Here is a 27,826-nt window from a genome sequence, read left to right as displayed (position 1 = left end):
GTCCTCATAGAAATAATATCTAAAATTAATCGCGCATCCGTGCGGATACTCGCGCATCCACGCGCAGTCTTGCGCGTGCTCGCGTATTCAATGTTAGAAATTCGCGTAATGTGTCACGCGATTAGAAAATTTCGCGGGCATACCCTGCGCTGCACTCCGCCATATGTGCGCCGGCCCTTAAGAAAAAGAAATAAAAGACAAAATGAAAAAGAAATATTTAATACCAGTTGTGTCCACAAATTAATTAATGACTTGAAATCACATCAATGGTTTTCAATATAGCTAATAAATAAACATATTCGTGAGACGACACTGTATTTTATGTTTACTATAACAAGCTATAAAATCACAAAATTATAATAAAAACACTTTCATAATATAAACTAAATCATCTATATTATAATGGTACAACACTAAAGTAGGAATATTATAAGTAATCTTAACAAAGTCTAACTATATTGTATAAAATTCAATACTATAATTTTTTACACACAAGTAAAATCGCTCTGTAATAATTAATTTTAGGACAAAATTTGACTTCATGAGTAGGTCCATATATATATTTGCTGTGTGATATTATGTCTTCTACAGTGTGAACACCTTTATTATTTACTAGATGATACTAGCGGACGGACTTCGTCCCCGTGGATTTAGGTTTTTAAAATCCCGTGAGAACTCTTTGATTTTCTGGGATTAAAAGTAGCATATGTTAGTTATCGGGCTGCAAGCTATTTCTGTACCAAATTTCGTCCAAAATAGATTAGATTGGCCGCCAAAAAGGTAACAGACAGACAGAGACACTTTCCGATTTATAATATTAGTATGCATTTACAGTTCGTTATATTGCAACTTCTAATCCGTAATGGATATGTTTACACAAATATCCGCTTCCGTCACTCACTGTATGTGTTCAAGCCTTTATATTTTGAATATTATGTACAGTTATGATAAAAAAATAAATATCCAACGTTAAATATAACAATACACTGAATCTCTATGTGTATTCTTATTCAGTCTTAAGTTATTAACCATCCACTGACGCTACGAGAAAAGACAAGATTATAAAAAATATACAAGAAAAGTACATGTTTCGACATGAACAAGTGTGTGTGTGTGTGTGTGTATGTGTGAGAGTGTGTGCTGCTGCTGACCTATTCTACCACTCAGTGACTGTAATTGCCACAAGTATCCAACAATAGTCATAATATAATAACAGTCAAATTCTTAATAAGATATTCGGTAACCAAACGAGGTGATAATATTACGTGCTTGACTTTACTTGGAGTTAAAACGAGACAGAGTTATGCTAGAGACATAAATCTGTCTCGTTTTAACTTGGTGAGTCTGAGCTGACGTATGAGAGAAGCGTACTCTTCTGACACTCGCATAGTAAAATGTGCGGTAGAAAGTTTTTCGAATTGCATCAATATGAATTGACCTTAAGAGTCGATTAAAATTTTACGACTGACTTATATTCTGCTCCAATCAAAAGGTTTTCTAAAAAATAAAAACATATTGGAGTACAAATAAATTGGAGATAGAAAACTATCAATGCATTTGCCAAACTAAGAATCACAACATTTTATAAAGATATTATAATACTAGAGGTCGTCGCACAAAACAAAATAAGATTAAAAAGTACAGTTAATAAATTCACTTACTTCTAATAACCTTAACCTATGACTCATGTTATATTGACAAAGATATATTACACAATTTGTATATTACATATTTAAATTTTGAACTAGGTTTGTATTGAATAGAGTGAATCTGTAAACCACAGCTTAGCTATCATACAGTTCGGAGTGTACTAATGATCAGTCACCATCATTTTACAGTTTGCAATCTTGTCACGTAAAAACTATTAAAATATTTGAAATACAAGTGTAAATTAAAAATTTATAACACCCCAAAAAAGTGAAGGTTACAGTAACTAGAAAAGAGCTGATAAAACGAAGAATAGTTTGGCAACTATAAGGGAGATGATGAACCGATTAATAAACAATTAATAAACACGTAACTGGAAAACATTATCCCTTCCTTAGTCCGACAAATAAAATGCTACATTTTAGTCCTTATAGCATATACAGTAAATATGTCTAATAGTAAGTATGTCTGTCTGTTTGAGCACAAGTTCGTGAGTTCACAATCCCGATACTCCTGTCTTACCACAGATCCCATTTTTGCACTGCACAGAACACAGTGCACAAGTACCATCGTGTTCGAACTGTATGATTGTTTGCTAAGCTGTGTAAAAATGTTGTGGCTAATTCTTTTATACACAATCTCTAAAATAAATTAAAGTGACATTGCTTTTATTACTATCCCTTTCACATAGATCCTTATAGAAAAGGATGGCACTAGATTTAATCTGTCAATTTAGTTCAGTGTACAACAGAATTAGCACCATTGGCTGCCTTTGCACCAGAGATTTGCAAGGGATGTGAAAAGCGAAACCACCAATAGGGTCGCTACATTATCATATTATTTCATTTATAATTTTCATGATAGTGTTTTTACCTACACTTCAAGGAAAAAATAAATAAAAGAAAAAACCTATCGAATCCTACTCTAATTCGAATCCTACAAGTTCTGCAACTTTTGTATGTATTTAAAAATCATATTTCACTTTGTGTTGTGGGTGTGATTTCTAGTATTCACAAATATCTGGGGAAAATACAGTCCAATGCAAAGATAGTTTAGAGTCCTTTCCCACTAGCGTTTCTCCGGCGTAGGTGTTCGGCAAACGTATGCGCTATGTGATAGATGATACACCTTTGAATTAGATTTGTATAATCATAATAGATATAGGTAATAATAATTAATATAATACATACTTCATAATGTAATTCATCGAACGTAATAATCTATTTACAATTCTCTTTTCACAGCAAAGCCTCATAGGTTTCCTTGTCGGAATTCATTTTGTTCCTGATAATATCAAAACAATGACTTTATCACACGGCGTCTACAAAGGCTAATTCATCAAAAGAGATTACGTTTGACCTCTGTCAGGTAAATGTAAATAATATCGTGTGCTCTTTCGCACATTGTATAGAGTATAGAGCACACAATATTATTACTTACATGTAACTGACAGAAGCGATATGTAACCTCTTAAATTGGCCCTGCTTTAGTGTTTATGCGTTGCATAGCCGCAGCGTCATACATTGCACAAACGCCTACGCTGGACAAACGCTAGTGTGAAGGTGCTCTTTACATGTTTCAGTTTATATTATTTCCTTACAAACGCTGGATTCCATACGTGGAAGGTGACTTATCCTCGTCCTAATATGTACCCGTTACTGACCAGGCCTGTTTATTCTTCTATTGCCTATATTTGACAGCTTGGCGGCTTAGTCATACGCTTACAGCCAAGTGCTAGCCGTTGACCACTAGGAGCAGGCGACGCGTCCGCCCCGGTGCATCCAACATCACTTGCTCGATGACGGCTGCCCGCGTTCTGTGGGGGAAAATATAGGTTTATTATATCAACCACCAGGTGAGATTGCAGTCAATGGTTAACTTGTATCTGAGTAAAAATATCAACTTTATTGAAATACTGTACCTCCTATAGTAAGTACTCTAAGGTGAAAAAAATATTTATTTTTGACTAACTTCTGCTGTCCCGATTCTTTTCTTTCGATACAATGAAATGATCTTTACGTGAAACTGAGTAGTTTGGTTCATTGAAAATAAATTGTTCAACTTCATTGATTTTTATGTACAACTCACGCTTGACCTAAAAATTTACTATGCCAAAATTGTTTTCACAAAAAAGACCTAAAGTTCCTAGGACAGTTTCTAGTCCTTCAGTCCTATATCTCCTATGGTTTTGGATTTCCCCATACTTAAAAAACACACTGTATAAACCCAGATCCCGTCCCAGAAAATCTACGATATTTTAAAAATCCCTAATTCCATGGGAACGAAGTTGTGGGCGTTATATATTTGGTACAGAGAGATTTTTTTCCAAAAATCTGAAGAATTCCCTTGGGATTAAAAAAAAAAACCTAAATCCATGCGGACGTAGACGCGGGCATAAGCTAGTGTTTCACAATTTAATGTTTATCCACGATCGCTCAAGTCCCTGTTGTCTAGAGAGGTTCAAGTAAATGTACTTACTATATTTTCTGAGCGCTTCTTCTCTTTCTTGGGCGTCAAAATACCACAGTGTGATGGCGTATCTGAAATTTAAAATCAAACATGAGAATCTAGGTATAGAACATTATTATTAATAATACAAATAGAATTTGGGAAAACCTTGCCCACATGAAATTAGATTTAAAAAAATCCTTAAACATTGATATTTCCAGGTTAAAATGTATTCATGTCCTATGGAGCGGCGCGGTGCGGCAGTTGAGTCAGTTGAAAAAAATTCACTTTTGTCTATACAAATATATGACTATAATATAGAGAAGCTGACGGACTGACGTATCAATATAGAATTTAAACAGCTGATCTGGAAACTGAAGATTTTGCATGTAGTTTTTCTTAATAACGAAAACCCCCACTTATAAAGAAGTGAAGAACCAGCCGAACGAAGTCGGGGCGGATTAGCTAGTATGACATTATACAATATCCAAGCATGGATTATGCTATTATCATACATGGAAGTATGCATAATATCGAAATATAATCAATAATCATACCTCGTCGCATAAGCCGGTTGGACTTCGTGTGGATTTCGCCTGTCCGACCAGAAAAACAGCATCCTGTCAAATATGGGCGCTATATCTGCTACTTGGTTCGTGCCTTCCGGGAATACCCTGTAATGATAAAAGATCTATTACTGGAACTTTTAATTACTTAACTAGATAAATGTTAAAATATCGCGCATTTTATAAATGCGAAAGTGTGTTTTTCATTGTTTGTTGGTTTCTTCTTCAATCGCGGAGCAACGAACCGACATGATTTTTGAAAACCTAAATAAACGCGGACGAAGTTGCGGGTATTAGCTAGAACCAAAACAAATAAAGGCTTAGTTTGAGTTGCTATTTAGAAAGACTCCACGGCTCAGCTCTGTCGGTGTGCTTTGCACCTTACTCTTCATCAATTATTGACTGGTGTTGATACCTGACCTATAGATTCAAGATAAGACTTTTCATTGATTGACTCATAACTGGCTCATAATGTATTTAATGTAGTGCTCAAATCAGAAATTAGGAGATCCGTACGAGAACCAGAGTAACCGATATATCTCAACGGGTTGCGATACTGAAGTAGCAATGGAGAGGGCATAAAGTTCGAAAACCGATATACGTGGGGTCCCAAGGTGTTGGATGGCAACCTTGCACCGGAAAGCGCAGCATTGGATGACTCCCCACTAGGTGGACAGACGACATCAAACCAGGCGCAGGGAGCAGCTGGATTCAAGCGAGGTGGTGCAAGACAGTGCGTGTGGAGCGCCTATAAGAGACCAATGCCCAACAGTTGCCTATCGGTTGATGATGATAATGATGATGAACGTGTTATGAAAGTGTTACCTAAGCAAGCCGCCGCACCGCTTGACGTCCCAGTCGAGGTTCAGGTAGTATATGGCGGTGATGCAGCGCCCGTCCTTGTTGGGGTTGTCCACGTGCTTCACGTAGTGGCTGCCTGAGCCCGGGTAGCACGCCACCATAGCCTGTGAACAAAAAACCACATTACTTCATCTTCATACTAGTAACATAGCTGAACAACCGTGCACTTACCGGCTTCGCCCACCAGTGCGTGCAAGGGGCAGGAGTGCAATTTTTTCTGGATTAAGTAAACTTCTGGCCAGAATGACCTCGACCAAATCGACGGGAGGACCTAATTTTGGTAATAACTGTCTTGGTGTAACTAACGAAGCGACATAGTCACTAAGTGACTAAGCTTCCAAATAAAGAGGGGGAAAAGCCGGCCAAGTGCGAGTCAGACTCACGCAATGAGGGTTCCGTGCTCTGGTATTTTTTCCGACATTTTGTAAATCCTATAGGGTACTTACTTTCTGTTGACCTAGAATCATGAAATTTGGCAGATAGGTAGGTAGGTTTTATAGCAAAAGTAAAGGAAAAAATCCGAAACCCGTGAATTTGTGGTTACATCACAAAAAAAAAATGTGTTCACGAAAACATAATTTACTAAATCACATATACTATAAAACTTGTGTTCTACATAAAAGTGTCAGACATATCTTGCACCATGGTACGGAACGCTTTGTATGCGAGTAGTATCGATAAGAGTAAACCCCTAGGTTAAACTACATACCTTAGTAGATAGGGGAACGGAAATATATATTTGCTGTCTAAAATAATAACTATACTACAAGGCTATAACAATTATAGGGAAATAATCAATAATTTAAAAGCATTAGACGCGCAGAATGTTTCTAATCACTAATCACAAACATAATATAAATAACTGTGACCACCCATGTAGGCATAGATAATAATTTTATAGGTTTGGACGTTGGTATTTTATGACTCAGAGACCAGAGTCAGAGGAAATAGTTGAAAACTTTGTTTTTAAATTAACAGATTATTCTACTTTGACGGACTTGATTTTTTTTACAAGTTCGATAGTCCATTAGTTCCCAAAGTGGTCCACGGGAGACTCGACGGGGGTCTACGTTGGCGTGACAAAGAAACGGGGGTTAATCCAGGATATAATCTATTTTGCGTGAAAGAGTAACAGACATACACACATACACATATAAACATACACACATACAAACTTTCTCCTTTATAATATTAAGTGTAATATAAAATCTTATTTAAAGACTTGTGGTTGGTATACTTAGCTTCAATATTAGCTCATAAAGATTGCGCGATTTATCTTCGGAACGCGAAATGCGCTAGGGATTTCCCTTGCACAAGCTTCAATGTAATAAAATTAAATAGGTAAGTAGGTATGTTAGCGCTTTACTATTTGTAAACTCGTTTGTTTTTATTTAATGTTGGCTACATTTTCCTTGTGCCTTTAGTAACTTATTCTTACACGAGATATTTTGATAGACAAAAAATATAGGTAAGTACATATATTATGTAGTCCTTTAATACATATCTACTTATGAAAAAATCACCAAGATTCTGAAATGTTAATGCAATAAAAATTGCGGATTCGACAGGAATTGAACCTAATTGAACGAAATTTTCGATTTGTATTTTTTTTTAACAATAATTAAGGATTTTGGTAGATTCTGCATGTATTCAATATAATATGTATTAAGTATATTAAAATTTTATTTTGGTATTTCCTTCAAGTGTAGGTAAAACACTATACTAAAATATGTAATTATAAAATGACTAAGACTGGTTCATTGGTTTTTATGAAATTCAGACATACGTAGGTAAGTAAGTATATACATACACATTAAGGGTCGAATAATTTAACTCCCCTTTTTAAAAACTGTTAAAAAGGAGAAACTTTCTCACAAACCTATCAAATCTACATACAATTCAATCTGGGTCTAGAAACTGAAGATAATGCATGCAAGTGTTCTCTTTAACTTATATGCCCACTAGAGGATGCCCGCGGCTTCGCCCGCGTAGATTTCGGTTTTTAAAATCCTGCAGGAACTCTTTGATTTTCCAGGATAAAAAGTAGCCTATGTCCTTCCCCGGGATGTAGCCCATGTCTGTACCAAATTTCATCAAAATCGGTTCAGCGGTTGGGCCGTGAAAACGTAGCAGACAGACAGACAGACAGACAGACACACTTTCGCATTTATAATAATATTAGTATGGACTAAGATTTTCAGAAATTCCACGAACAAAGCCGAACAAAGCCGGAGTGGGTCAAAACAACAATAAAAACCTTACTAACAATAAACGACGGTGTTGAAACAATCGGTACTGAAAAACGACAAAAAGACGTTATAGGAAAAGAAGCTCTTCATAAAAGAGCAATAAGACGTAACCACGTATGAATATACGCCATGCAATAATAAACTTTATATTTATAGCAGCAAAAGCGAAGAGCCAAGAGCAACGGGTTTATACCAGTCATCGAACAACCATAAAGTATTAAAACTATTGTAGAGTAGCAATAAGTACAAATAAATCCATCGCTACGTCCTTTCAGGGCCACGCGTACTCTCCATGTGATGGACTTTGGCTGAGAGTTGTTAGCTTACTAGAGCAGCAATCTTCCGCAAAATGGATCCAATCTCACTAGGATCCAAGTTCACCAGTCATGCTTTTTCTCTTATTAATAATATTATCTTTATTTAGTAGCTAGTGGTTTGGTTGGACTTTGGATGTAGGAGGCAATCTCCAAAACTTCTCATCTGGCCTCAAAAATTCTTTCACTGATAAATCTACACTATCCTCGGATGATATAGGCTTTATCCGTATCTGTACTAATATTATAAATGCGAAAGTGTACCTGTCTATCTGTCTGTTTGCTAACTTTTCACGACGAAAGGTTCAGAGATAGCTTGCATCCTGGAAACGGACATAGGCTAACTTTTATCCTGAAAAATCATCCCAAAAGTATGTAAACGAAACTATAAGCATAGTCTATTTTGTACACCGAGCTTGCATGCATCTAGGACACAGATAGTGAAAATGTTACGGATCAGTTAATCTTCTTAAAAAAACAATAAAACTTCGGTAATGTAACAAGGATAAATGAAATTAATGTTTACTTAATAATCATAATCATAATCATTGATGATGATTAGTTCCAATTTCCAAGCTCAGATACGTCTTGTATCCTACCACGAGATGCTTTCTTTGGTGTAAGAGATCTGTTGCTCAATGGTCTAATCTCAATGGTTATGTATGGTATAGTGCACTCGGTGCATTAACATCGCGTATGTTATGGCACGTGCGTCTATTTCAGTACTGTACAATGTACACAATATTGTACTGATTTTATTTGAGTTTAAGCAATATAGATTATGATAAGAATTCGTTACGGTAATTTTTAGCTATGGTTACTTTGGATCGATATTTCTTTAAAAGTTCGTTTGAAAATATTCGATGACCATAACTTTATCATTAACCGACTTCCAAAAAAGGAGAAGGTTCTCAATTCGTCGGATTTTTTTTTAAATGTCTACATAAAGTACATGCAGTATTATACAGGTGATCTGTTCAAATATGCCCAGCACAAAAAATAGTAGCTAAGTAGATGATTTTAAAACAATTTATCAAACAGGGTCCAGGTCACAATTCTTGAGCAAATGCTAAGCTGTATTGGAAAGATCTAATATTTTTGTGCTAATCATTATATCTGAACTTTAAGCATCTCTCTTATCCTGTAAAATCGACAAAATTGTCTAGTTAGTAGTAATAGTGTTTGATAATAGCTAACTAAGCGTTTCTTAGTATCTATCAATTTTACTTTAATACCAAATTAAGTTATCTACACCATAATAGGTATGTTCATTATAAAGCACTGTGTTTGGAACGAGCCGAATCTATGAATGAAATGAAACGCTGTTATCAAAGAGCGTGCCGTAGATTATGCTCACCTGCATCGTTCTAGAAATGTGTCAGGGCCATTACGTTTTGTGGCTCTTCATGACAGAACTGTTTCGGAATTGGGCCATCTTGATAATTAATGGTTGTTGAAAATGTTATCCATATCCATATACTATTATAATATTATAAATTCGAAAATGTGTCTGTCTGTCTGTCTTTCTGCTACCTTTCATGGCCTAACAGTTTAATCGATTCTGACAAAATTGGGTACAGAGTTAGCTTATATCCCGGGAACGGACATAGGCTACTTTTCATTTCGGAAAACCAAAGAGGTCCCACGGGATTCCTAAAGACCCATCCGCTTAACCGATTTGTATGAAAGATACTGAGGTAGCTTGCGTCCCTGTAATGGACAAAGGCAACTTTTTATCCCGGAAAATCAAACACTTTCCACGGGATCTATAAAAACCTGAATCTACGCGGAAGTAGTCGTGGGCATCCTCTAGTTATGTCTTAATCTTACATATTATCCCTTGTTGTTTTTGTTACTTTCTATGGCCAAGTTTTTCAACGGACTTCGTTAGAAGTGGACGGTTTTTGTGTTCTGCTGGTGTTTATTGGTGGTGGAACTGACTAGGAACCGCTCTAAAGGGGCGCCGCGTGTATGTCGGCGGGCGTCGGCACAGACGAAGTCCATACTTAATGAAATAGATACAAATTAACATATATAAACATACATATATGTGTACATTTACATACTATAACCCCTATACTTACCTTTTACATGCCATACACATAGGTACATAACATACTAACTGTACTTACCCTGAAGTGCCAAGCCGTATCTAGTCTCTAATGATCCATGTTTTGTCCACGCAATCGGCGCACTCGACCGACTCGTTTACTTTATAATACATTTCTACCCACTTTGTTTTATATAATCGCAACGTTAAATGAATAAGTTACTTTTCAATTTGTTTCTTTCTCATGTAAGTGAATTTGTAAAATTCTTAGTGAGAATAAAGTTCTTTAACCATATACTTATGTATATAGTTTCCCTAACTTGTAAATACTATAAACTTGACATTGGTTAATCAGTGTAAAGCCAGACGAGAGAAGAAAAAAAAAAGTTTTTCAACGTTTTTTACTGACGCAGATGTTTCTTTGTCTGTGTGACTTTTACCCGTCTACGACAAAGCCGAAAGGAATGGTTATGATTTTAACAGTCTATGTATGCATGTATGTTTGTATCCAGATTCTGTGTGTTCCACCGTAGCGCATAAACTACTGGGCCGATTTTGATGAGTTCAGGCAATCAAGTAAGGATACTTGATTGCCTGCAAGTAACGACTGAAACGACTCTGGCAACGTTTGTATTTTGTAAACAAAACGCGGGCGGCGGAGGGCGGTGTGTCCATAAAGCATTACTTCACACGTTTCCTACTACGACGCCAATGTTTACAGCCCGCCCCCCCCCCCCCCCCCCCCCTCGCCGGGCCGCCATGCCACGGATCACGTACGCATTGCCGCCACCGCGCATGCGTCGCGCTCCGCCCCGCTCGCTATCAGCGCGATTCTTCACATTCGCACTGATAACGATAGTGTAGAATGGACGCGCAATCTATGATAAGCCTAAATATTTTAATACTGCGATGGAAGAAAGGAATTCCAAAGCTGTAGGTAGGTAACTTACAAGTAGGGTTCACACATTTTTTGAGTTATGTCAGTGGATATTTGTTTAGTGTATTTTTAGAGTCAAATGTTTTAAATTAAACCCGATCTTTTTTCTTTTGATTTTTGATAATTGCAATTAAACATTTTTTTCTATTTATAAGCAGGAAACTTAAAGGACTATAATGATAAGGATCAAGTACTACTTAGTATTTTTTTGTTAATTCGAAAATCTTAAAATGAAGATTACAAAATTGAGATTTTTTAAATATTTCTCGGTATGTCGAAATTTTTTTCTTGTAATTTTTTTACCTAAATACGATGCGAGCCGCGCAGACCTTTCTATCGTGATGATAACGTATAGAAAGCTAGAAATAGTTTGGCAACGGTCGTGCGAATTCGTTTGCACAACGACAGATAGACGGCGCCAGGCTACGATGAGTGGGTGCGTGGTTAATGTTATCTTTCGGATTTTCTATATTTAAAAAGTAGGTGTGTTTTGGCCAAAGGGGCCAACTTTATTTACTACAATTTTTATGCACTATTTGTTTGTACAAGAGTTTTCGGTTGCTAAACGTCATTTATTTTATCCTGAAATCTGTTTAAAAATTTCAAAATCTAATCGTACGTTTATTCAGTAGATTGGGTATAGTAAAGTATAGGTACCTAGTGTTATTTTGATGTTAGCGTCACATTTTATAATGTTTATTATTTACACAGCTGACCCTGGCGGATTCACTAAGTTGGAATTTCTGTTTTTTTTCTAAGTGTTCCCCACCAAGAAAGATTTTCAGATAACGTACCTAAACTCTACGTTAAACACGAAAACCCTACACGGAAAATCTCATGAGTTTTATCATTGATATTTAAGTCAGTAGGTAAGTTTCTCCTTTTATCTGAGAACTGGACTAAACAACAATTTAACCTTTACAATTATTTTTGTATTCGTAAAAAACTAAAACCAAAAAATTACGGAAGACCACGAGACAGCATTGTAAAAAAAAAATTAAGAATGCCAACTGACCTTCTAAAGGCGATTTGTTGCGTGATTGCTATTTAAGCGCGCTGACTGTGATCGTTAGGTTGAAATAAAAACACCGTCAATAAAATAAAAAATTTAAACGATATAAGTAGGGTAAATACAATTAAAACAGTTTTGCCATAAAAAAATGACTTCAGTACCTATTAGTGCCCAGTTATAAGTTTGAAAACAAACATGACAGATGGGGAGTTTTCAAATGAAAAAAAAAAAAACAAAAATTGAAAAAAATTGATTCATTGAAATATGCCAACCCTAGAGCCTAGAGGTGAGCGATAGGCAAAGTCGAGGATATACTAGCTAAATCATTAATTAGTTGTTGGATTTATCTATCTGTCAATACTTATATTATAAAGAGGTAAAGTTTGTAAGTTTGTTTGTAGGGGGTAATCTCTGGGACTACCGAACCGATTTTGAAATTCCTTTCATCAGTAGAAAGTACATTACTATCGAGTGATATGGCTATATTTTATTTTCAAAAAAATTATAGATCACTACGAAAATTGTGCTACCTGTGCGAAGCCGGGGCAGGTCGCTAGTTTACTATAATATTGTGCAATTGAAAAATTCTTGTAAAAGTGAAATAGGTTATTTTTGTTAAAAAAAGATTTTAAAAGAAGTTTTTCATCAAACGAAATTCTTCAGAGGTGTAGCTGAAAACTGATGCCGAAATATGGTAGGTACGTAGTTGAACGTGAAATATCCCTTATATGGTCAAAATTATGAATCAATCTATCTGCAATTTGTCGATAAGTTACTTTTAGCAAAGTAGTTATACAATTTTTGACAAAATCTCTCCAACAGGTTACAGGTTGTCCTGAATGTGCCACCCTCAACAGGGTAATATCGTAATATCGACGCGCTTTTGCCCACGGTTTGTGTATATTTTAATTGGTTGCTATTTGAAAGAAGAGGATATGTACCTTCGTTCGGCCATTGATGATGTAGTTGCCCATCTTCCCGTTGTTGACCATCTTGTTGGCTTTCAATATTATGTTATCAACCTGGAAAGAATATACACATTAAGTAAAATGAGGAGACAGATATATGAGAAGAACTATCCTTTTAACTACGTTAAAGCTCATTTTAAGTTATCGATAGGAAAGGTATTTCTTATTTGTTTAGGAATCTCCGAGAAACACTACTTACTACATTTTTGACAATTATTTCAATTCTTTCAAAAACACATGCGATTGACTGACTATGCTTTATATTATGTAGAGATGTTTTACCAGGGTCCAAGACAAATCTAATCCAATTTTAAAATTTTTCCAGTTCCAATTTCATTTGAATATTAAGCAACCAAAGTCCATGAAATTTTGCAGACATATTCTAAAAACTAATATCTGTGTCTGTGGTGTTTTAGATTTTTCTAAAAATATGTAGTTTTAAAATTACAGGGGCTCAAAGATTTGTATGAAATTTTTTAAGACCGCGTAACTTTGAAACCGAATGAAATGAAATGAAATGAAATGAAAATTTATTTCACAAATTTAGATATACGCATTTCATGGAGTCCTGGCCCCTAAACTAGGACAGCCCGTATTATAGGGGAATATTTTAACAGAAATCTGGAAAACCACAGACATAGATATTAGTATCTAAAATATGTCTGCAAAATTTCATGGACTTTGGTTGCTTAATATTCAAATGAAATTGGAACTACGATTGTATGAAACGAGTGACGGAGAGAGCCCTCTTAAGAATATCGACCCTTATAATAAATCAGTGTCTACGAAAGGTATTGCGTGTCTACGTGATATGTGACCATGTCCTTTCTATATTCAAAACAACCTAGTTACAATGCTTTCGTACAAGGTAAAATTACTCATAGCTTGTAACTGTCGCAATGCTGTTGGATTTCCTCTGTTTATCTATAGGCAAGTACATAAAGGGATGTTACACAAGTCAACAATGGTATTTTTAATATACCTAATTAAATAGCCCTAAATTTTTATTCAAAGTCGCTCAAAGGAGCGGGCTATGTTGGGTATTTCTCTGAGGGGCAAAATCCGTAGGAGAACCAGAGTGTCCAACAGAGCTCAGCTGAAGTGGCAGTGGGCAGGCCACGTCTACCGCAGAACCGATGGCCGCCTGGGATAGACGTGGTCTGGAGTGGAGACCGCATATCAGCAAGCGTAGTGTGGGACGACCTCCGACCCGCTGGACTGACGACCTTAAGAAGGTAGCGGGAAGTGGGTGGATGAGGAAGGCGGAGGATTGTGTGTGGTGGCGCGCCCTTGGGGAGGCCTTCGTCTAGCAGTTGACGCAAAGAGGCTGATTAATTGATTGGTTGATTGACATTTTTAGGGTTCCGTACCTCAAAAGGAAAAATGGAACTACCTACGTCTATGTGCCCTGTCCATTGCTACTTCAGCTTCGTAACTACACTTTGTGTTGTCATTTTGAGCAAACTATTAGGGTTAGCTTGATTTGCTGAATTAAAAGAGATCGAAACAATCTTATAATCATTAACTGCCATTAGATAATGATATTGGTCAAGTCACAAGTGCAACGTAAATATTTAATCAAGTATTCGTAGGTAAGTAATTAGTAATTACTAATTATTGATTTGGACCAGATCATGGACATACGTGACCAAGCTCTTTCCTTGATCAAAATAGCCTACCATATAATATATATAGCAATAAATCATAGAAGACAAAATTACTCATCACTTACGCACAAATTGTGCCTACTGGATACGTGAAACTTTGGCGGTATATCTACCTATTGCCTTAGGTCGTCGGTAAAAGGGAAACTGATTCGGAAATATGATTTTAGTCTCGTCTGCTTCTGGTTAGTGTTATTGCATAATCTATTTAAGGTCTAGATCAGAATTACGTTATTCATTGACACATATTGCAACGAAACTATGTTTACCTATTTCTGAACATCGACAACGGCTGGCGAAACTTTGGCGAATGAAAAATAATGAATGGTTAGTGTGCCTAATTTCAAAGACAAAACCATAGTATTGTTATACTAACCGACTATTACTAATCAACGAGTAGGCAACTTAGATAATATACTATATTTTGGGTTCATAATATCATAATAAGTACGACAAAATATGAAAATATCAATAGAACTTCATACCACACCAACCATCAACGTTTTGGAGAAGTATTCGCAAATAAATAAGAATAAATAAAAATAAGTATAAAATAATCATAAAATATGCTTTATCCTTATATACCTAATAAGGATAAAGCATATTTTACGATAAACCTATCAAGTACATAAGTAATAATGATCCAGTTCAACTCCATAAAAGCATTTTGATTGTTTTACAAGTACACGACTAGAGAGAGTTACAAGTACTATCTTGGTAATCTAATAAACACAGCTTAGAACTAGATACTGAGTCAACTGTTTTGAAAGATAAATAGGTAACTAATTACACATCGATGTAAATATAACTTACTCATGAGTGCAGTCTGTAAGATTGTGAAAACAATGCATTTATAGAAGTTTTCCTAACGCGGCTCTGCAGTCCTCACCTTACCAAAGTAGTTTGGTTCTCGATCCTTATTTGAATATTAACTAATCGAACTCTAATGGTAAACTGGTATTATTGTAAAATAAATAGCCGACATCAGAAATAATTTATTAAGTTTAAAGGCTCAATTTGCTTTTGTAAATTAAACAAACTGACTGTAGTTACTTGGTGTGGATAAAATAATTAAAAGAATGAAAATAACACATTCTAGAAATTAAGATTTATACAGAAATCTGGAAAACCACAACAGATACCTACTAATTTCTCGAACGTGTCTACTTCACTGAGTTTGATTAGTTAATATTCAAATGAGAACCAAATTGGGTTAGTTTGGAGTGCGCTACGAATGAACTCCTCTTGACAAAGCCAAAGTTTCAGTTGTTTCAGTTTACAAATCAATGCATAATAATACCATACATGCATATTACATACTTCAAATTATTTTCTGCCTTTAATCATTTTGAATTGATTTTTGATGAGTCACAAAAAATGTATGGCGCCCATATGGCGCCTTGTAAAAGTAGGCCAGTGCAATAAATATAATATTGCGAGTTAGAAATTGAGTAAGTATTAGCATTTATCGAATAGGTATCTACTTGAAATACAAAACCTCGTCTTTCGAACTGGCGCCATTAAATTGAAATTTTATCAGCAGTTATCACTTTGAATGTTTTATAATCAGTCTGGTATTTTATCATTCGTAGGTAATAGGTATGAAGTGTGAAATTGTACGCAATTACTAAAATCATTCAACCTGTGTACCTAGGTATCTTGAGTGAAAAAAAGTTTTCCTCTACTTCTTGAGGCCAAATATTAGGTCAAGGTTAAAAACAAAGGTGTTTGACCTTTACATGAACCTAACAGTAACGCAGCAAGCTACGAAGATGACTATGTTAGGCGTATCCCGAAGGATCCAAAACGAGAAAATTCGCAGGAGAACCAGTCACTGACACAAATCATCAACAGATGAAGTGGCAGTGGGCAGACTGTGTTGTCGACCAAAAAATATTTTTGAGCTGTACACAAACCTAACAGTTACTCATTGCGTTATGAAGAAGGCTATGTTAGGGTATCCCTGAAGGATAAGATCCGGAAAGAGGAAATCCGCAAAAGATCTAAGGTCACTGACATCGCCTAAACCATCAACAGTTGAAGTGGCAGTGGGCAGACCAAGGTTTTTTTAACAATAAAAATAGCGAGCAATCGAGCAAGCGGGTCACCTGATATTAAGTGATTACCGCCGCCCATGAACATTTGAAGCACCAGAGGTCGTCGTAGGGGCGATGGACTGACAATATAAATAGGGTGGCGGGCAGAGGCTGGATGAGGAAGGCTGAGGTGTTGTGTGGTGACTGATATGATGTTGATGAATAAATATTTAAAATAATTAATAAAATATATAAACATTAGGTACTTAAAATAAATAGTTACATAAATCTGCTTTTTGCATAGATCCTCGACTCTTGCGGCCGTGTGCAAATTGCGATCACCTTTAAGTCCATTATTGTCTTAAATCTATGTTCAGTCCAATAGGTAGGTACGGTACCTACTCACTGAATTAGCGAGAGCCATGTAGAATTTATGAGATGGCATTATAGAAACACAGTTAGGAATTGTGGGGTCAATAGACTCAGCCTATTTGGTCATGTTCTTACGGATCGTAGTCTCTTACGTATCGAGGATCCAAATTGCGATTTCTCATAGACAACATCCTCAATTTTTCCGATGTGGAAGTTAGCTAGTAGGCATTAGTGCGTGTAAAACAAATTGTCCAATCTGAAGTTGCAACATGGATATTTGCGTAGGTTAGGTACCTATAGACTAAGGATTAAAAATACAAGCCCGGTTAAGATCTGTTTTTCTACGCGTCTAGTGTTTTTCTATGCGTGGTCATACACCTCATGTTCAGATTGGTTTACTTGCTTTGCGCATACTATAGCCTACAATCATATTATTATGATTCATTCCAATTTGGGTTGACCTTTGGGAATGGTTATTCTACATTAATACATGAAGGATGTTGATAAGTAGTAAATACCTAGCTACCTAATGCTTATGTACCGTTGAGATTGGCCGTTAGCTGTCGTAACCGAAATCAGATCAGCGCGCGGTGGGGTGATTCACTTATTCAGTGAAATGAAACTAAATGAAAGCTATTAAAGTCAAAATTTGACATTGGTTTGTTCTACATTGCTGCTTCACTGAGCGATATAAAAGTAATATTTGGTAGCAAACCTTCAATGAATCACAAATAAAGGACAAATGAGCTTGATGATCTATTCGTGTGTGATGGCTTTCATTCAGTGATGATCACTGAATTAGCGAGTCACGCATAGAGCATTATAAGTTATGTATAACAATGCCCCTATAAGTTGAGGGGCATGTGGCCTAGACGTGACAACGCATATAAATCGATTGCGATTGTCAAGTCACGTCGACCTAAGTCGGTAACTGGATGGGTGTCCGACTTTGGCCTTTTCATTTCCTCCATAGGTCTTTAAGTCGTCGTCGGTCGCGATCATTGTCATTAAAATCTGATACTAACTGTAAAACTTAAGAATCGAAATCTCGGTGTATCAGTTGAGTAGTACGAGTAGTAATGCGATGCGGTAGGATCTGGGAAGTGGGAACCCACCGCATTATTATCCCAAGAAAACTCTTCCTATTACGTTAATAGAAAGAGGCTACAACCCTGAGATATAAGGAATAGGTAGGTCAAAGAGATGCCCCTACAAAAATGTTTGATAATATTTTCTAGCTTGGTACATACTTGACTAATAAGCTGCCCTATGTGGTAGCAATGGGGTTCCTTGCCGTCGATCCACGTGATGCGATCACTCCTGATAGTCTGCGCTTCCGTGCTGCCTGGATTTGATACTAGTTGACCTGCCTGAGAAAAACAGCAGTTAAAAAATATGCTAACCAACAAATTTCTGATAGGCCGGCAACGCATCGGCAGCACTTCTGGTGCTGCAAATGTTCATGGGCGGCGGTAATCACTTAACACCAGGTGACACGCCTGCTCGTCTGCTCGCTAATTTAAAAAATGCTTTCCAAACATGATAGGTATACTGAAAAAAAAAAACCCGGTCAAGTGCGAGTCAGACTCGCGCACTGAGGGTTCCATACTCAGGTATTTTTCTGACATTTTGCACGATAAATCAGAAACTATTATGCATAAAAATAAATAAAAATCTGTTTTAGAATATACAGGTAAAGCCCTTTCATATGATACCCCACTTGGAAAAGTTATCTTCCTTTGAAAATTGATACACATTTTAACTTTTTTTTCTGTGATGTAATCACAAATTCACAGTTTTCAGATTTATTCCTTTACTTGTGCTATAAGACCTGCCTGCTAAATTTTATGATTCTAGGTCAACGGGAAGTACCCTATAGGTGTTCTTGACATACACAACAGACAGACAGACAGACGGATAGACAGACAGACAACAAAGTGATATAATATTATGTTCAATATTTATTAGCTTGGTATGAATTGATTGTTTACATTTTAACTAACATAAACAAGCTTGAGTCAAACATTGAGCCAACTGTGCATTAGGTAAGAGCTGTGATGTAAGACCTGAATTACGAGCATGCATATTGCTTCATAGCAACCAACAAACTTTTGACTTCCTTACTAGCTATTAACTATTTTTTTGAACTAGTTTTCATTGAACCCATACTCCTAATGATCCATGACATAATACTTAATTTTGAGTATCAAATAATGTATTAATCACCTTCCTATGTTTGTATGAAGAAAGCACCGGAATGTGTCACCTTAAGTGAAATTCAATCCTTTATTAGCAATATCAAAAAGAAAAAGATGTAGATACTCTATTTAGTTGAGACAAAGACATCAGAATCAACACCATTATCTTTAATTCATAATATGTGCATACTTTATCGAACAAAGTTGCAGAAAAGTTAAGAATGATAACAGGAAGCTAACAGCAAAATGCACTACAATTTAATCAGTCAGCTGACTGTGATGCAGTTATGTTTTTGTTTACATGCAATAATCAACTATATAGAATTAATAACTATTATTGTATTAACTTCATGCACCTATTTAGCACTTACTAACTTTACCACAGAAGAGACATAGTACTGATGAACTATTACTATTAGTCTTGTAAACTTATGATGGTTATATAGATACCTATTTAAAAACTATTATATATACTTAAAACATTTCTAAAAATCTAAGTTAATTAATTACTTACTGTGAATATGCCTGATCTGTGCATTTCTAAAACTTCATTTAACACTAAGAGTCCTCGCTCTTTACCAAGAAAATTGTTTAACACACATACACCATATTGCGACATGTCTTTAATCACTCTTTGGCAGAGGTTATAACATGGATCACTTGGGTCCATGTAGTAGCTGTTCATTATGTTGTTGAACGGTGCAGCGCTGCCTTTGAGAGATGCCTCCGGGTACTCTTTCATCCTCGTTGGCTGCTCATTAGGTATCGAGGGCATTTTCACCTCAGATCTGTTCACAGCTTTCAAAACATTTGATGTACTTGCTTCAGTGAAATCAGCACTCAACTGCTGCGCTGTCTCACTTAATATCTCCTGCTCCGAAGACCCCTCGTGAGTTATGGCACTAACTTTATCCAAGTCCTTATTGGTGTACACTACACTAGATATAACACTTTTGTTCTTTATTATATCAGATTTGTTTTGACTCGAACTGTCATTTTGCTCAGTATTCTGAACTTTCTTATCACTAACAATGTCACTACCCTCCTTCCCAGATTTGTTTTTAGATTTTTTTAAACGTCTCACTTCACTACCTTTTTGTGGAGTTTCTTGTTCCTTATCACTATTCACTAGAGTATTTGAAAGTATTCCCTTTTCGTGCTCTATCTTTAGTTTATCTTCAATATGCAAAGAATGATCGTCAAGTTTGTCGTTTCGCGGATCCTGTTTTTGTAACTTTGGTGCACATTCACTTTTATGCCTTTTCCAATCTTGCCGTTGATGTTCTGTGTTACAATAATAAATATTAAGACAGCGACCGCATCTCCGATGGGTTTGCTGGTTGCAAACGGCACAACAAGCGAGTACGCCTTCTTGATTCATTCTGATTCTGAAATAAATTCACAATAAATTTCTTCTGGGCCGGCCCTTGCGCTGTCAAAATGTCAAATTGTCACAGAAAAACGTCATCTCTTATTTTTTTTAAAGGTAACGTGGAATTGGACGTAGGTTCCTGTATTTTCACTCCAAGATGGTTACATTGGTCGCGGGTAACTTTAGAAACATGTGAAACTCAATTATTGTGATTTGTGAGTTGACGTGACGCGGACGGTTCAGTAAAAATTGGCGATTTAAATTTTTATAAATGCCGTGAAAACTTTTTGATTTTCCGGTTCAAAAGGTAGCTTATTAGGTATTTTACCTACCTATACTCTTTTTCGGGCTCCAAGTTATCTCTTTATTTTAAAAAAGCTAGCAATCAGACACAGGCACTCTTTCGCATGTAGGTATAATAGGTATTACTGGTATTACTAGTTAGTAGGTAGGTATGGATAGGTAAGTCTAAAAAAAAATAAAAAACAAAACATGAGATTAGGTCTTTAATTTATCTTACATAAACATTATAAATAGGTATATTTATTTCAAATATATGTATTGATATTATTAAAATTATATACATAGCTGTACTTATATTATTTTATACTTTATTAACACACTAAATAAAAATAAATTGTGATGTAAGTAATACATAAGTACATTATATAACAGGTTGGTGATAAAAACGTTTTAATAAAATAATTATAATTATAAAATGAACTTAATATACGAAATATTGTAAAATTTACGCATTTTAAAGTAGAACTAGAAATAGTATAATTTCAGTTCCCGATTCCCATAGAAATAATAAAATAGAGACAATAAACTTTATGGGTTCACTGAAATTAAGAGACTAGATTAGTTCTGCGCGAGACACCCTCATTTAGTACGGAATTAGCTTATCAAACAAACTACGATGGTGGCGACGCGTGATGGAAACTGCACGAACGCGCGCGTATGTGTGCATTGTTATTTATTTAAAAATAAAATAAGAAGTGAAACATGACGCTGTCGCCTAGTAGCCCAGATTTTACAGTGCCCAAAAAACATCTAGATTCTCGAGCAAAAAACGGATTATGGAGCAGGTATTGGTGTATTGGTATTGGAGTAGGTAAAGTTAGCGCCTTGGGGGAAGCAAGGCTCCACTTAATCAATCAAACGCGAGCACCCGCCATTCGCAACCAATCGATTGAATGTTGAAGTTGTATATTGTAAATTACATAATACAATGATTACAAATTACACTAAAAGAGCGAGTCTCGACGAGAGGAACTAAAGGTGCGTATAGGCGTTCGTCGCTTAATTCGACGCACGCCTCTGCGCTTTCTTTTTTTTACAGCACTTAAAACTACTAAAGAGTTACCTATTTTATTTACTAATAAGCTATTGAAAAGGTAATTATTATCGAGAATAATAAACAGTATTCTTAAATATTTATTTATTAATAAAAGAAGTCTATTAAAGTCTACATTTCGTGTAAATATAAACTTGACTGTGCGCTAGAACGAATAAAATATAGGTAAGTATGTCTTCATTACATAAAATCAAACAAAACAAAACTTAATAATTTTATCAAGTTATTAAATTCGTTCAAGGCCATATTGTGAGATTCCCTAATACTAGTATTTTATTTATTATACTATAATTAAATATGTATTAAAAATCACGAGTTGCTAGCCAATTGGACCCTATTTAAGTCTAAAAAATAAGTTTACTTTATGAACACGTTTGAAGTATCCGAACGTCATAGAACTACCATGATCCTCGTACAGACTGAACCAACTGGGACCAGTTAAACACACAGAGGCTGGCCAGTTACTAGCCAACCTCTGTGCAAAATTTCAGCTTTCTAAGTCTAAAGGTTTGGGCTGGACGTTGAATCAATCAATGAGGGGTTCAAGATTTTTCTGTTAGGAGCGTCGAAAAGAATTCAAAAATATGCTCACCCCTTCGGCAATGTTATGAAAAAGTTCGGACTCGCTGCGCTTGCGCTTTTTCAATTATGATTGTATTTTAGAACTCGCTTTTGTTGTTTTGCAATTTCCATTGCCTGATCCAAGAATACGATTGTTAGTAGTGAGAGTCTGACTCTTTTGGGCACTCTTGATGTATTGTCAAGTTTGCACCGTGTATATAGGTATTTTTAAAACAACGAAACCATTAGTTCCATCGCCCATGGTCCCGTTTGCTACAGTTGGCCCAGACTATATTAAAATTTGAGAAAATTAAAAAAAATTAAGAAAAAGTAGATTTTTTTTTTCAATTATGTTGTAAATAGCATATAACATAATAAAAGAGCAACTTTAATCTATGAGGTCCATAATAATCAAGCATCAGACCACAGTACACAATTTAACACCTACTCACAGTAGGTATACCTACTTATAAGTAGGTAATAATATTATCTGCTAATCGTTGCCGCTTATAAATTGTTTCTGGTCTAAATTTATGTTCGTATTAATATTTAATATATTTAATCTCCTCATGCAAGAATTAATAAAACTTAGTTTAAAAAAAGCCTCTTTTCTTACAAAACTCTGATATATAGAGTGCACCTTGACTTTGCTCAGACTTAACACACTGTTAAAACGAGACAGCGTTATACCGCTGGCGTAAATTTGTCTCGTTTTAACTGAAACTTAAGTCTAAGCAAAGTCAAAGTGCGCTCTATAGATTTCAACCTTAGTGTGCTTACAGATGAGCAGCACTTTGGCGACTGCAAGCTGTCGTCACGCGTCGAGGACAACGGTCGGCAACAAATTGCCGTTCGTTTGTAAGAACTCTAAATTATTTTGATGATTACACGTCAGAACTTTAAGTTAAAACATACTCATAATAGATATTGTTCGTTCAATAAACATTTTTGCTCGATTTCATTAACTAAATAAGTACATACATGCAACCCTTAAAATCCGTACAGGCTGCAAAACTTTATCGCGAACCTGTTAGAAAGATGTTAATAATTCAATTTGCTTAATTTTCGAGTCCTGGGTGTTATTATTATAGAATAATTATTATCAAGTTAAGGTTAGCTATGCGTTAATCTGTCATGATGAGATGTCGAATCATGACGTTTTTGTCGTTTTCCGGTCTATACTAAGGCGCACTTTGACTTTGCTCAGACTTAAGAGATTGTTAAAACGAGACAGCATTATGCCGCTGGCATAAATCTGTCTCGTTTTAACTGAAACTTTAGTATAAACTCTAAGCAAAGGCAAAGTGCGCTCTATAGATTTCAACGTAAACGACAGATTAACGCAAAATCAACATTAACTTCAAAAGTTAGCAGCCTCTGAACGTCACAATCGAACGCGTGACATCATCGTCGCATTCTACGTATTACTTTAGGTACTTCCCATTTTAAATATTCCTCATCTAACAATCTTAGTGGTATAAACCTCTTGCAACACCTACACTCTCGTGTGGTCATCATTAGGCGGCACTGGCGGTGGAGGTGCGTGCAACACTCTCGCCAGCTCCGCTTTTTCATCAGCAGATAGCACGTATACGGGAGGAGCTACTGGAAGGAACCGTTCTGCTTTGTGAGGCTCCCGTTGTAACCTAGCCCGGTACAGCATCACCAGGACGCAGAGAACGCTGATGATAAAAGCTGATGTTGCAGCTAGGACGATCAGAGCTGTGTGATAGGACGTTGCTGCGGATACCTGTGAAACAAAATAATAAATGGTATTACGTTTATGGCCGAAACTTTTATGGTAGTCATGCTAAATGTTATGCAGGTAGGTAGTAAACAGAATGAGAGCACAGTTTAGAGCTACACAGTAGTTTCTTCAGCGCAGGCGTTCGTTGAACGTATGGTTGGGTTGGTTGGAAACCCGTACAAAAATAGGATGCTTTAGGATGCCTACCTTGATCTACAGTTGTTAACTTTATGGCTTATCAACATTCTAGAAACCTACGATACCTTAAACTTCTTCCTTTGTAAACATAACTACAAAAAATGCTTTCATAGAGCCTATTTCCTGATGTTTAGAAAGTAAAAATTACCAGAAATATATAGCAAACTTACGGTGGATTCGCTCAGTATTTCCCTTTGCATGGCAGGCGAGGGAGCCACCAGTCGGTATTCGCTGCGGATTACATCTGCACCGATGACGCCTTCTTCAGACTTATTGGCGCCGGAAAGTTTTTCTTTTTTGACCTGTTCAACATAATTATGAATGAGTGTTTAATAGCTCCAACAGACTAGGACCAGGCAGGACCAAACGTCTGCGCCACGCGTAGCTGTCAGAGGAAAGGACAATTTATCCTGTCGCGAGTGACCATGTAAAAGTAACTTACGCGAACGTTTTGTCCGCTAGAGAATTTTGCATGAGCCCTAACGCAAGTTTTATATTGACTGTTTATCGAGGTTATGCAGCCAATATTCTTGGCATCATTCCATGCGGTCAAGTTTTGTACGGTTATTAGATAAGGCTAGCTTTAAGTTTTTACATTCAAGCTATACGACGTAGGTACATACCTGCGTTTCAAGATGGTAAACCAAATCCGCAGCTCTTGGCCCTGGTAGTAAGACCCGGAGTTTCACCAGCTCACGATCTTTGCTCATAGTAACAGGAACTTGAGCACCCAAAGCGGAAAGCCTCGATGCAAGTAAAGCTTGGGCCTTATTTCCTATTGCCTCTTCAGCACCTATCAGTTCTAGCTCAAGGAGAGCTGATTCTATTTGAGTGACCTCTGCGAACAAAAATTTTGGTTCCAAAAAATTTTTTATTAGTCTTGTTAAGAGCCATGTTAAGTTCCTCTTCAACTAAGCGTAAATCAAGCGTATTAGACCCGCTTCGTAACTATGGAGATATTGATACTCCAATTCCATTCCATCAGCCTATAAGCATCCATTGTAAGACCTAAGTCTTTTGGAGAGTGAGAACAAGGTGTCAATCTCAGTTCCATACCGCGCTGAGTAACTTTTAATTTGTGGAGGTAACTGGCAGAACACAATCAATGAAATCACACAATGAATGAATCTTTGCGGTATCGACAAGTCGAATAATCTGCAGAAATTCTTTAGGAGACGAAAATCCTCACACTATCACACTTCACACTAATATTATAAAGGCGAAAGTTTGTGTGTATGTGTGTGGGTATGTGTGTGTATATGTGCGTGTGTATGTATGTGTGTGTGTGTATGTATGTTTGTTACTCCTTCACGCAAAAACTACCAGACGGATTTGGCTGTGGAATGCAGATAGATAATATCCTGGATTAGCACATAGGCTATTTTTTATCCCGGAAAATTGAGGAGTTCCCACGGGATTTCGAAAAACCTAAACCCACGCGGGCGAAGTCACAGGCATCGGCTAGTTAGAGAATAAACCAAAATCAGCCAAATCATAATATTATACAACGATATACGACGATCGAGCTTTTTCCTATCACTTGGCTGATAAAAACTTACCGCAAGGGTCAGTGCTATAGGTTTTGGTACCAGGTCGAGTCTGTCCTGCTGCATCCACACACCAACATCGGGCTCGACCACATTGACGTGGTGAGAACGATCCATCTGGCAAACATCTGGGCCGCCAACCTTCAGCACCTATACAAAGATGCGAATATTTGATATCAGAGTGACAGTTTTATTCTGATGCAAGATATGGCGAATATCTGAATCCATAAATGAATCCAAAATAAGATTCGGAAGCACTATAGACATAGATAGAAAACGCTGGGGTTCTTCAATTTACAATTAATCAAGAAACCCCTTTTATATTTCTACTGCAATTGAGTATTTTGTTGTACATTAAATTACCGTTATCAATTTCCTCTTGCATTAGCTGGCACTTGGTCTTGAAGCTATTTTTTTCTGCCACAACTTCTACTGGAGTTATGTTTTTTCTCGTAGTTTCGGCTAACTTCGGTTCGATTACTTCTGATAGCACTGAAGTATCCTCGCTCGATGAAAGTTCTGTGGAAAGCGGATCATCTCCCCCTCGATGTTCAGGTCCTTGCTCGATATTGTCGAAATCTTCATCTTCTTCTTCAAATTCGTCTTCTCTAAATGTGGTCATTTGTCTAATTAATTCTTCTAGTACTGTAAAAAAATAATATCCTAGGTAACGTGTGACGTTACGCATATAGGTAGGTACCTTCTGTTGATCTTATGATTTTACGAATTTAATAAAAAAAACCGGCCAAGTGCGGGTCAGACTCGCGCACTGAGGGTATTCCGTACTCGGGTATTTTTTCCGACAATTTGCACAATAAATCTATACCTAGGTTTTCTTGACAGACACGACAGACGGACAGAAAGACAGACAGGCAACAAAATGATCCTATCAGTGATCCATTTTTCCTTTTGAGGTACGGAACCCTAGAAATTGTCAAATTTAAATTTTAAATTCTACTTCTTTTTGGAAGATGTTTGTAAAACTGTACCATATGTTAAGAGTGATCATTTTTAATCACTTAACTATATTGGTGATATTGTTACCAACATCTAAAATAGGAACTTATACCGTATCTCAAAGAAATTCCAACCCCTACTTGAGTAATTAAGTAGGTATTACATTACCTTCATCAGCTCTTGCTTTCTCGTCCAGTGGGTCTCGTCGCACCCACTTGCGAGCTTGTCTGAAATTGCACGTTGGTTTCGCACCTCGTACTAGAGACCCCTTTTGAGGTTCTCCTCGGGCGCTTACACACCAGCATACATCTGTATCATAGAGCTTTATTAATAACCAATTCATATATTTGAGTTTCTCCTTTTTCTTTTAGCAACAACTAAATTCCTTATAATACACATAAGGGACTTTCAAATTCCATATCGTTTTGGCCGTTTTGTTAATATATTGTAGTTACGTAATCGTTAATACCTACCTATATAACTCCCATCCAATATTGGATTCATTTCTGCATTTGATTTTTATTGACTTCCCCATATTGAGGCTAGGTACGTAGGTATTTGTATTTGTACAGGGCATTAGCAGATGATAATATGAGAATAATAATTGATTTTTGTGATTTTTTTGATCGATTGATAGATTACTTAGAATATATAAGTATTCCGTTTCAATGAGACGGCTCGTGAAATAGGACGTGGGTTGTATAAGTAAGGGTTCATGTATATGTTAAAGAATTCAACGTCGCTGTTACACTCCTGTAACTCGCA

At 36.4% G+C, this 27,826-nt stretch overlaps 2 protein-coding genes across 4 annotated transcripts in view; both read right to left on the bottom strand.

Annotated features, from left to right (window-relative positions):
- Positions 1 to 205: 205 nt before the first annotated feature.
- LOC123875363 (egl nine homolog 1) lies at positions 206 to 20,765 on the bottom strand. Its single transcript, XM_045921144.1, has 7 exons — positions 19,837 to 20,765; positions 18,375 to 18,494; positions 13,026 to 13,106; positions 5,487 to 5,626; positions 4,653 to 4,769; positions 4,126 to 4,187; positions 206 to 3,463 (listed from the first exon to the last, which is right to left on the bottom strand). Exons 1-7 carry the CDS (start codon positions 20,701 to 20,703, stop codon positions 3,435 to 3,437), a joined length of 1,416 nt encoding a protein of 471 aa, XP_045777100.1. The 5' UTR covers positions 20,704 to 20,765; the 3' UTR covers positions 206 to 3,434.
- A 421-nt stretch (positions 20,766 to 21,186) lies between these two features.
- LOC123875362 (kielin/chordin-like protein) overlaps positions 21,187 to 27,826 on the bottom strand; it is a 59,775-nt gene continuing 53,135 nt past the window's right edge. For all 3 annotated transcript variants that reach the window (XM_045921141.1, XM_045921143.1, XM_045921142.1), the window contains 6 exons: positions 27,230 to 27,370; positions 26,468 to 26,749; positions 26,117 to 26,254; positions 25,181 to 25,395; positions 24,728 to 24,859; positions 21,187 to 24,362 (listed from right to left, as the gene is read on the bottom strand). In XM_045921141.1, the coding sequence (XP_045777097.1) occupies positions 24,108 to 24,362; positions 24,728 to 24,859; positions 25,181 to 25,395; positions 26,117 to 26,254; positions 26,468 to 26,749; positions 27,230 to 27,370 (1,163 nt within the window). In that variant the 3' untranslated portion in view covers positions 21,187 to 24,107. The remainder of the gene's footprint in view (positions 24,363 to 24,727; positions 24,860 to 25,180; positions 25,396 to 26,116; positions 26,255 to 26,467; positions 26,750 to 27,229; positions 27,371 to 27,826) is intronic.

This window comes from Maniola jurtina, chromosome 19 (assembly GCF_905333055.1).
Source record: "Maniola jurtina chromosome 19, ilManJurt1.1, whole genome shotgun sequence".
Lineage (NCBI taxonomy): Eukaryota > Metazoa > Arthropoda > Insecta > Lepidoptera > Nymphalidae > Maniola > Maniola jurtina.
The sequence above is the reverse complement of the archived record's forward strand: the minus strand, read 5'-3'. Positions and strand labels throughout refer to the sequence as shown.

Excerpts from the sequence above, each read along its gene's own strand:
- LOC123875363 (XM_045921144.1), bottom strand. The coding sequence starts at position 20,703 with ATGAATCAAGAAGGCGTACTCGCTTGTTGTGCCGTTTGCAACCAGCAA. Across the intron at positions 18,495-19,836 it reads ACAGATCAGGCATATTCACA|GCAGGTCAACTAGTATCAAA; the intron begins GTAAGTAATTAA and ends TGTTTTTCTCAG. Across the intron at positions 5,627-13,025 it reads TCATCAATGGCCGAACGAAG|GCTATGGTGGCGTGCTACCC; the intron begins GTACATATCCTC and ends TTTTGTTCACAG.